Genomic DNA, 12,064 nt, shown 5'->3' with positions numbered 1-12,064 from the left:
TATTTATCGCTTAATTAGAAACTGACTTTCTTCCAATAGCTGCAGTTTTTCTATATATAAATTTTGTGCCACAACCTCATTCGATTTGATACACGTGGTTGTGTCCAGTAGTATCTAACAAAAGACAAATATTAAAATAAATCTCGTAAACACAGCTAGTACGGGATTTTTGAAATAGATAAAGCCATGGAATGCGCCTAAGTTGAAGTTAAAGGGTTTCGTTTTCGACATTTTATTTAAAATAAAATTCAGCATATCCTGCGACAAATATGACGTTGAGTTTTATGTAAAAAGTAAAAGTTCTTTAGATCTTGTCTCATGTAAAACCCAAACGAATGTGATCGACAATGAGCACCTGAAGGACACTATGTAGTCATGTATTGTATCATTCTAATCCATCAAATGTTCGTCATAGTCTGGGAACCAGTGAACCAAGGTAGACCTCTGGTATGAGAGAAATGTGTTGCTTGTATCATATTCGTTGTGGTTCCTTATCGCAGAGGCACTCTGGAATTATGCTTTGATGTGAACAATATTACTGCTTGTTTTACAACATTCCTGTTTGAATACGTTTCGCCTACATGTGCACATGACCGTGTCATCTGGGTCGGAAGTTTACTAAGGGACTTTGTGCAAAGAAAAGTCTAAGCGGGTAAGAAACATTGAGAAAAAGTGACTGGTACTTGACTGAAGATAAATAATCAGTTGTTTAATACGCATGGTACCCATTTGAACTGCTAGTATGTTCCCGTTAATTATACGGAATACCTAATCAAAAATGTCATCATCGAGAAACCCGCTTGCATGTATGGAAATTTGTTTCTTGTCCAGCTGATGAATAACAGCATGATGTTCAGTAAGCGGGGATTAAACACTGCTTTAACTTAACCAGAAACATTAATACCTACCTATTGGATGTACGCACGCATTAAGTGTATAATATACTAATTAAAGGTTTGGGGTTAGGTTTAACCTAGGTTTATAGTGTACTACACAATGCCTGTGTAGTTCAATGTGGGAAAATTAATGCCATGGCATATATAATATTGAACTGTTGAAATATGCTATTTCTGTTCAGTAACAATCGCTTAAACTTGAAAATTAGGACGACCTAGTTTAAACTTCTTTCTATTCATGAACACATTGTTCGGAAGAACCGGTTGTTATATGTTCTATACTTGTACAGATATGAACACATCATTTAATTGAAATTGTCTTCTAAATTACGATCTGGAAAACAAACTGATAACACAGAAGAATGCCAGGACTTAGTATTGCCAAGCGGTTAGAGTAGTTGACTTTGAATCACTTGTCCATCACTTGTTGATTCGTAAAAAGGAGACCTTCAAAAGCATTACAAAGTATACATTATAAAGACGCGAAGCTTGCTAGCCATTGGAGCAGAATCATTCCTCTTGCAGTTAACCATGTGTCATTTTTGTTTACAAAATATTTGTAGTTACCGCCATAATAGTAAAGAAGAATACTCATAAACCACACTACAATGAGTTGTTGAAAAAGTATTATCTTTATAATGCTCAGTGGTATCATTTGGAGACATGTCATTGAATAAGTTAATTAAAATAACTATAAAGATATTTCTCACAGATACTATATATACGGGTAACCTGAAAATGTAGGTCACATTTTTCAAAAATCTCATTTCAATGCATTACAAACCTTAATTTCTCAAGGAACGCTATATGTTATAAACGAGGACGTGATAAATGTTTATCTTAACTTAGATTGTGTATTAATTATAGGGATTGCCTGATTATAGGGATATGTTACAGGTTAAACTATGTGATATAATAAACGACAGGCAGTTGATATCTTATTTACTTTGTGTAATATATAACTTGACATGATTATGTTACATTTTCAAAGGTTATATGTCCAATGTGCGGTTTAATAAAACTGTTAGCCATACGTGTTCATATTTTGTTTCTCAAAGTAGTGTGCAGTCCTTAGTTCGGCAGGGGTAATAGGATGTATGTAAACAATATATTTCGGAAACAAGTGTGTTATCATGCATAAGGACTTTCTAAAATTTGACTTCCAATTTTCTGTTATTGCTGTTTTGTTTCATTTCAATTAAACTGTTATGTACCTTTACTTTTTACTGACATGCACCCGCATTTTATATTCAAATGTATGATGATATATCATAGTACATAGAGTGCCAATTTCCAAAGATCTAGACAGGCTGGACAAAATTTCCAAATTTTGTACAACGGTAGCTTGGGACAATATAAGACTTTTGGCTCTAAAGGCCAAGGTCACAGCTATAAAATTTGGAATTCTATTTTTAGAACATTCAAAATTGCCGCCATTAAAACAAACAGCTATTTCAGTAAAACTTAGTTTTTATTTCATTCTTGAGACATGTTTATGTGTATACTGATTCATGCTTATTTCTAGGATCAAGTGATGCATTTGTATAAAGTTAGGTCATAATACACATCGGTCTGTCTGTACATCCGTCCGTACGTATGTCAAAAATGTGTTACGTTTTTAAAACTATACACTTTTGCTACATACATCATAAGCCCTATATTGTGCTGCTTGATCTTCATTATTTATTGACCTAGAGGTGATAAATATGTCTGACTAAATTTCTGTGGTAGTTATTTGTTTTCTTTGGCCCAGTCATCCGTCCGTCTGTCTTCCGCTCTGTATAGTTTTATCCCCTAGAAGGATTATAAAATAGCTTTTCACAAATGTTTAGTCATAATGAGACCACATGTGGAACGCATTGTAGAAAGTATTTCTGTCGCGCTTTTCCGTCGTAGTGTCGCCATCGTACTGTCACGCTTCACCATCGTACTGTCGCGCTTCGCCATCGCACTGTCGCGCTTCACCATCATAGTGTCACCATCGTACTGTCGCGCTTCGGCATCGTACTGTCACGCTTCACCATCGTACTGTCGCGCTTCGCCATCGCACTGTCGCGCTTCACCATCATAGTGTCACTATCGTACTGTCGCGCTTCGCCATCGTACAGTCGTGTTATCACCATCGTACTGTCGCACTTCGCCAATCTGACTGAAGTACATCTCCTATTACGCTACGCATAGGATCTGAGAACGACCTATTCATAGCCTCGTTCTGACGACCCTTTCGCTAGCCAATCAGAGCCTAACTTACAACATCTTGCAAATCTACCTGTAGCCTTGACTTTTGATATTTACAATTCTTATGTCGAAATGTATCAGATAGCCATCTAGCTCAGTAAGCGAGGGGTCCCGGGTTCGAGCCCTAGAATGACTGCACATTTTTCTTACTCTTTGACATTCGAACAAGTCGTCTGATTGGATAAAATAAAAATAGCAATACTGGAAATCCAAAATATACAGAAGACGAATGTGAATGGGTCGTTCTCAGATCTTCGTTTAGAAGATCAAGTATTTTAGTCAGATTGCTGTACCGTCGTACCTTTGCACTTCGCGTTCACATGGAGCAGGCGCTGGCCCTAACGGAACACCGTAGTAATCATTTTTTCAAAAAATACACAACACATTGATAATTTGGAAAACCTAATATCTATTTATATTCTATAGTACGTAATATCTATATTTAGATTTTTTTTTCTGCGTTATTGTAGGTAACATTTTACTAGTATATTTTCACATGAATTTTCAAATGGAAAAAATATCAGGTAACATTAACGTTTTCTAAGGGAACGTTTAAACCTATTTTACAATGTTATGCTATCATTGTAATACAAGAGTAACATTTATATGTCTAACGGGAAACCTTTATATCTACTGCACTATTTTTAGGGTTTGTGTGGACCTAGCCAAACATTATGCACCACAGAATCATGTAACTTTTCAGTAGATGCTGTTTATTTTACGGAACATTTAAGGATATTTGAATGTCACGACAACAGCAACGAATGTAGAAAGTAACTGCTAAATACGAAAGTGAAATTAGATATATAGTTATACTTATTATAATTATTCTGTTTTATTCTAAAGTAGTGTCCATTTGTGTTAAATCACAGGAGCCTGAAATTCTATCCAAAAGCCACGAAAAGTATGTATATGAAAAAGACCCCCCTTCTATATAATAAAAAACACCAGGAATGAAACACATTCACACCCCACCCACCACGAGAAAACAAGAAAATTTCAAAGTAAGCAGTGCGATTGTCTGGTTCCCGTTCGTACTCTGATAACGATAGGAAGGGGCAGGTAATCCAGACTAGCAGTGCGAGTGTTCTCGGGTGGCGTAATTATCTAAAGGCAACTAAAATATATGCGGGACTGTGCTTACTGGTCGCTTCACCGTATTAACTAACACGAAATCAACGATTTCATTAACATTTCGTTCGAACCAGGTCCCTAGCTCTAAGGTCAAGGTTACACTTAGAGGTCAAAGGTCAAATTCAAGAATGCATGTTACATCCAATTCTGAGGTGTATTTTGACCTATCTCTACCTGGTAAGGATTTTTGTGTGGACGTACACTTTTTTGGAGGGGAGTAAGGAGTTTTTTTTTGTGGATTTAGAAAATTACTACACAACCACAGAATTAAAATTCCATTTGCAAATACAGGTGCTAGTGTAAAGAAATTTGCTATGACGGGCGTATATTGTGACATTCTGGCGCTCTTGTTCTAAAGTATTAAGATATTTTTAAAATTTTAAGCAATAAAACATTGTAGTTGACAATGGTGAACACTTTTAGAAGCGCAGATGTACATTGCCACATAGTGGAATATTGGGGCATGAAAAGTGACTGGTGAAACAACTCTTTCTAACATTATCTTTACATGTTTTAAATACTGATTTTTATTTGTTGACAGGTTGATGTGTACAAGTATGGCATCTAACGTCCCGGATGATGGCAGAACGTGTCCAGTGTGTTTCGACACATATTCAAAACCGAAGGTACTAGGATGTGGTCACACATTCTGTGAACTATGCATTCATGAACACATCATGAAGAGTAAAGAGAAGGGAGTGTTGGGGAAAGGAATAGAGTGCCCGTTATGCAGGTCTCTTACTTGTGTCGAAATGGAACAAAATCAACCAGAAACATGGGCAAAATCGCTTCGTTCAAACTTTGCTCTAGAAACCATCTTGTCTGCTTACTCGGACACAAAGCCATGTGCAAAGAATCCCGACACCGACACAGATTTTCCGTTTGCTTGTCAGCCCTGTTTAGAGCAGGACAGTCACTCTGCAGCTGCTTTCCTTTGCATAGAATGTAACGAGTATCAGTGCATCGAATGTTCAAAAATTCATAAAAGGTTTGGGTATATGAAAGGTCATGGACTTACAATTATTGAGGGCAATGAGGAAAAGCTAGCATTTTTATCTTCTGTGAAACAAATGCAATTGTGCCATGGACATAAAGAGCAGATACAGTACGTGTGTTCCACTGATAACGAACTTTGTTGTAGTTCTTGTATTGTCGAAAACCACAAGCAATGCAAGACGATGAATATCAAATCAATGGCAGAGACAAACACATTAGGAACAATGATGAAATCATTGAAAGAATTAAATTTAAAAGTTAAATCTGCCACTAAATTTTGGTCCGCTAGAAGCGACGAAATGTTAAGTCAAATCGAAACTATACAAAAAGACATTCGAGAAAAACGCGACAAGGTCATGCAAATGTTTGCAACATTAGAAAAGCAAACTGTTTCATATTTGGAAGAAGCTAATAGAGAGAGAATTCCAGAATACACGAGCAACCGTGAAGCTTGTGAAAAATTAACGGCAGATATCGATGAAGCGGTTAAAAAATGCGAGTGTGCGATTATCAATGGAACTCCTGTTCAACAATATATTCTAGGTCATAATTTGCAGCTTAAAGATAAAATCATTCAATATGGTGCAAAAGCTGCCGACGAGTTTAGTAAGCTGGAAACGACAGAAGTAAGGGTCAAGTATTTTCCAATAGGAGACAGCAAAAGAAGAAACGGTGAGGAATTAGGAACACCCTTTGTGACCACGTCAAGAATAAATGTAGAAGAGATTCAAGATTGCAGAGCAGTACGCCTAGAGTTGAAATCCAGTACCTTACAGAACTCACATTTCTGGTACCGAAGCATAGATTATCTAAATGATGGACGGCTCGTTGCTGTGGAGCACTTTAGTAACAAACTGTTAGTGTTTAACAAAAGACTGCGATGTGTTGCAAAATATGATATGAACGTCAGACCTTACTCTGTAAAAATATCAAAAAGTGATGCGATTTTTGTGACCACTGGTGAAGCAAAGCTACTATTTCATTTTAAAGTGGATGCAGACGACAATCTGATTCTTGTGCAAACGACTAAATTGACAATGCGTTGTGACTCACTCTCGCCAATAGATAACAACTCTTATTTTGTAGGGTTATTTGGAGGAAAAAACCCATTAGGTGTTGTCTTTTGTAATGGAGACGAAAAAGATGTTTCTATTGCGTTGCCTATGAAACAATATACTGCAGAAAATACAAAATGTGTATTCGATTCTCAAAGCGGAAAGATGGCGATTAGTGACAAAAATATGGACACAATACATATATTTGATACAAGAAGTAACACAAAAACAAGCTTTCGATGTGAAGGCATTCTGCAGCCCAGAGGTATGGCTTATGGTGCTGACGATACATTATTTGTATGCAGTGGTGGCACGGACTCTATCGTTCACGTTACCACAGAGGGTCGTGTGTTGACCACTCATAAACTAAATATATCGCATCCGTACTCAATATGTGTATCGCGAGACAAAACTCACCTTGCAGTTGCAAATATGGAAATAAGCAATAAGCAGCTGCAGGTGTTTGAATTGAAATGATAAATTGCTGACGAGAACAAGTAAACACACGACAAAATCTTGTATCTAATGAGTGTGAAGACATACTTTTGCATGCTCATTTATGTTTACAGCATGTAAAGTCAGCAATTTTGAACAATCACTTTAATCAGTAATGGATAAATTTGAAGAATGACAGAAAGACTGAACTACCTGAAAGAAAACCAAGGTCGCAGATACATCAGGAAAAGCTTCAAAGAACATAGTATCCCCACACTGTTGAAACTGTTGTGAAGTTTATTTAAAACATAAAACACGTAGACCCCGTTACCAACATACCGCTTACATCCGAATTAAACAGTTGTCAGTTCAGTGTTATTCCGCAGCAGTTTCTAAATCTACAACTTTATCTTCTTCGAGACAAACATGTATAGGAACAAGGCGATCAGTGTCTCTATATACTCACGTATTTTCATATTGATGATGAGTGCACGTAGTTAATATGAATTGTTGGCACAAAATTTGAAGAAAAATGGTGTGTGTGGTTTTTTGTGTGTGTGTGTGTGAATAAGCAACGTTTAATGTATTTGTCTTTTACTTTTTGTATTTCCATGTACCCAGTAAATTCTGTTGCGCTACACAAAACTGCATAATTGTTTTGGTCAAAATGAATTATCAGTATGTAAAATGGAAATAATTTTTAGCTCACCTGAGCAATGCTCAGGTGAGTTTTTCTGATCGCTCGATGTCCGGCGTCTGTCGTCTGTCTGTCGTCTGTCGTCTGTCTGTCGTCTGTCTGTCAACATTTAGCTTGTGTATGCGATAGAGGCTGTATTTTTCAACTGATCTTCATGAAACTTGGTCAAATAATTACCTTGATAAATCTAGGCCGATTCGAAAATGAGTCATCGGGGTCAAAAACTAGTCACTAGGTCAAATCAAAGAAAAACCTGTGTATGCGATAGAGGCTGTATTTTTCAATTGATCTTCATGAATTTTGGTCAGAATGATAACCTTGATGAAATCTAGGCCGAGTTCGAAAATGGGTCATCTCGGGTCAAAAACTAGGTCACTAGGTCAAATCAAAGAAAAACCTTGTGTATGCGATAGAGCTGTATTTTTCAACTGATCTTCATGAATATTGTCAGAATGATTGCCTTGATGAAATCTAGGCCGAGTTCGAAAATGGGTCATCTGGGTCAAAAACTAGGTCACTAGGTCAAATCAAAGAAAAACCTTGTGTATGCGAATAGAGGCTGTATTTTTCAATTATTCTTCATGAATATTGGTCAGAATGATAATCTTGATGAAATCTAGGCCGATGTTTGAAAATGGGTCATCTCGTTTAAAAACTAGGTCACTAGGTCAAATCAAGGAAAAACCTTGTGTATGCGATAGAGGCTGTACTTTTCAATTGATCTTCATGAATATTGTCAGAATGATTGCCTTGATGAAATCTAGGCCGAGTTCGAAAATGGGTCATCTCGGATCAAAAACTAGGTCACTAGGTCAAATCAAGGAAAAACCTTGTGTATGCGATAGAGGCTGTACTTCTCAATTGATCTTCATGAATTTTGGTCAGAATGAATACCTTGATGAAATCTAGGCCGAGTTCGAAAATGGGTCATCTCGGGTCAAAAACTAGGTCACTAGATCAAATCAAGGAAAAACCTTGTGTATGCGATAGAGGCTGTATTTTTCAACTGATCTTCATGAAATTTAGCCAGAATGATTACCTTGATAAAATCTAGGCCGAGTTCGAAAATGGGTCATCTTGGGTCAAAAACTAGGTCACTAGGTCAAATCGAAGAAAAAACATTGTGTATGCAATAGAGGATGTAGTTTTCAATTGATCTTCATGAAATTTGGTCAGAGTGATTGCCTTGATGAAATCTAGGTCGAATTTGAATATGGGTTATCTGAGGTCAAAAACTAGGTCACTAGGTCAAATTAAAGAAAAATCTTGTGTATGCGATAGAGACTGTTTTTTTTTTCAATTGATTTTTATGAAATTTGGTCAGGATGATTGCCTTAATGAAATCTAGGTCGAATTTGAATATGGGTCATCTGAGGTCAAAAACTAGGTCATTTGGTCAAATCAAAGAAAAAACTTGTGTATGTGATAGAGGCTGTATTTTTCAATTGATCTTTATGAATTTTGGTCAGAATGATTGCCTTGATAAAATCTAGGTCGAGTTTGAACATGGGGCATCTAGGGTCAAAAACTAGGTCATATCTAAGAAATGCTTGTTTTTTATCGCAAGAGACCAATTTTTTGGTCCAATCTTAATGAAAATTGGTCAGAATATTTGTTTCCATGAAATCACTAGGTCAAACATGTTTTACACTGTTATGGTGTGTTTCTTAGGTGAGCGACATAGGGCCATCTTGGCCCTCTTGTTTTATATTCCAATCGTTTTATGGCTATTTCAAAAGCAAAGAAACATAAAATGATATCTTTTACGTGTAAATAGGGTAATTGATAGTTACAGTATAATATAGAATGTTTGACTTAATGACATGCCTTGAGAATGGTAATTTATACTGGATGCTTTTAACATTTACGCAGGGTCTTTAGTATCTAACATATCATCGAAATTATTCACTTTCTTAATTTCATCCGCTTAGAGACAGTTGTTGACGTTATCTGCAGTAATAATTAAAAAACTGTTGCGGACATTTACAAATTATTTTCACCCACTCAAAACTAAATAAATATGAATCTAGAATATTATGATTATTGTTGCCGAGACCCACACATCGAAATCATTCCGAACGTATCTTATTTCAACAGATTACATTAATCAGTACACGTCAATTATCAAATAATCTGATTTGTAAATATCTATTCATAGAACTGTTAAATTCATGAATCGTAAATCGAATAAGACCGATTCCACAGGCGTATAACCTCCTCCTCGTGTTTAAAGTCAACATAATATATTTATAGAAGGTAAAATCTCGAGAACAGTTTCGGGTTGATTTTTAAGTGTATTTTTGAGTGCTATGAAATCAGCTTGGCTATGATTCACAATTCATTATTGTATCAAAATTGTCAAATTGTAATAGTTTCTATTATAGGAATGATTTTGTGTTGTTTTTATTTTAGTTTTTAGAGCATTTTATTATATCAGTTTGCTTGATAGTTTGGAAATGTTTTATCATGCAAAACAGTAAGAAATGGCAGAAATTAATCTACTCATAAATGCGATTTCACAATTTTTATTCATATAATAAAGTTTTAGCCACAATTTTCTTGTTTTTCTTCAAAGAAATTAGGGTATGATAATATTTCATTCCAATAAATGATCCGTTATATGTGCAACTGGTTGTGGACTGGACTCAATTAAAGGCGTACGCTAGAATTCCCTGTATATGAGATGGGCGAAAATTTTCCCAATAACAGAATTTCTTTAAACTTTGGATATTGAAGGACAATCATCTAAGAAACAAATAAATGCAATAAAAATCATAGGTCACCTGATTCGAAAAAGAGTTATCTGCCCTTGAAAATGTCATTTTTGGGGGAAATGCCGTTTTCAAGGGCAGATAACTCTTTTTCGAATCCGGTGACCTATGATTTTTATTGCATTTTTTTGTTTCTTAGATGATTGTCCTTCAATATCCAAAGTTTAAAGAAATTCTGTTATTGGGAAAATTTTCGCACCAAATTCTAGCATACGTCCTTAAGGTTCATTCTATCCAATATTTGTTCGATCTAAATACTTTAGATTTGCAGGTTTGTTACTGAACAAAAAATATATATTTCAATGAACTGGTCTTGGAACGTCGACTCTTTGATAAGTTGTACGATGATGAATTTGAGAACGAAATTGTATTTGCGACTGACGCTGTATTCCATTTTGCGACTATAGTAGGCGATTTAAGGGCGTAAATGAAATAAAAAAAATACATACCAAATTATCACTATTGATCAGTCGTCATGTATACAATGCCAATTAATGTCGAACCTCTCGTGCAATGCATGTACCAATCCATTGGGGATGGGGTTGGTGGAGGGGGGGGGGGGGTCTGTGACTCGCTATCCTAGCTAATTATGACGTTACGCTCATTGTTGGCGTACATTAGTGTAACTGACGCTGTCGTCGATTTTAACCGCTTTGACGTTACAGGGATTACTTGGGGTGTTTGGGCTAAAGTTTTTTATAAATCATATCGTTCCGACATTTAAAAGAAATATTTTGATATAGATGTCGAATGATGCTTATGCAATCAAATTATTTATCAGACAGTGAATTATACTGCAATGTTCGGATACAATTTTAATGCGTATACGTTATTTAGTTTTCAAACATAACGTCGACGTTACATTAATTTCACGGTTGTGACATTTCGGCTAGATTTTGCAATTTTCATGTGATAGATTTAATTTATATTCAACGTTAGACTTATGCATATCAATTTGCAGACAATTGTATGTACTTTCAGACTGTAGTCGCAGATTTGTAAACAAATATATATTTCTGTACATATTTCGACACGTAACAACGTCGTAATTGTAATTTTTGCATTTTTTGACACGTGTGACATCGCGGCTAGATTAAAGTATACATATATTAAACGCCATTATCCAAGTTAAAACAGGACAACAACTTACTAATTCAAAAGTAGAATTTATGTACTTTTTGTCAAAATAAATATTACAGAAAGCATACGATAGTTAAAGAAACTACAGAAGTTTTAATAAATCGGTCGAGGAAAGACATAAAATCTTACGTTTTCAGTTGGAACTGTCTTTCGCTTCCGATTTGTTACAGAAAGTATTGAAAAGCAAATGATTGAAATGTCGTCAAATATAGTTGACGTCACGTCACCGAGTCTTCATATTTGACGGAAAAAAAACAAACAATTTTATGAATTAACTAAGCTGTTATGTAATGCGCATTGGTAAATTTTGTTACATCTTACATGACGTTTTTGTGTTTTTTTTCTATTATACTATGTCGAATTAAATTTTTACTAATTATTTAACGCAGATGCGATCAAATTTACTAACAGGGCGATTGTTTTGCCTTTCTTGTGATATAAGCATATAAACAATCGTATTTCTAAAACGAATTTCATGAAACATTGAAGTGTAAGAAACTTACAAATTCCCGATGTTCGCCAACAACGTAAGCAACGTCTATATAAAAAATTGTATGCTTCAGAATCGTTTACATGCAAGTATTCCGTGTTGGTATTACAGACGTATATTTACACAAAATACAGAATTAGAAACTGAAGTATACACAGGGTCCCTGCTATGTCATGCAAGAAATTAACCGTTTGTCGATTCCCTATGGAAGT

At 35.5% G+C, this 12,064-nt stretch overlaps 1 protein-coding gene across 1 annotated transcript; it reads left to right on the top strand.

Moving 5' to 3' along the window:
* The first annotated feature begins 3,574 nt into the window (after positions 1-3,574).
* On the top strand, positions 3,575-7,450 carry LOC128558652 (uncharacterized). Its single transcript, XM_053548641.1, has 2 exons — positions 3,575-3,658; positions 4,810-7,450. The coding sequence occupies exon 2, from the start codon at positions 4,814-4,816 to the stop codon at positions 6,794-6,796; it is 1,983 nt and encodes a 660-aa protein (XP_053404616.1). The 5' UTR covers positions 3,575-3,658; positions 4,810-4,813; the 3' UTR covers positions 6,797-7,450.
* The last annotated feature ends 4,614 nt before the right edge of the window (positions 7,451-12,064 follow it).

The sequence above is a fragment of the Mercenaria mercenaria genome, chromosome 7, assembly GCF_021730395.1.
Source record: "Mercenaria mercenaria strain notata chromosome 7, MADL_Memer_1, whole genome shotgun sequence".
In the NCBI taxonomy this organism is placed as follows: domain Eukaryota; kingdom Metazoa; phylum Mollusca; class Bivalvia; order Venerida; family Veneridae; genus Mercenaria; species Mercenaria mercenaria.
Note: the sequence above shows the minus strand (reverse complement) of the source record. Positions and strands in the feature narration are given on the sequence as shown.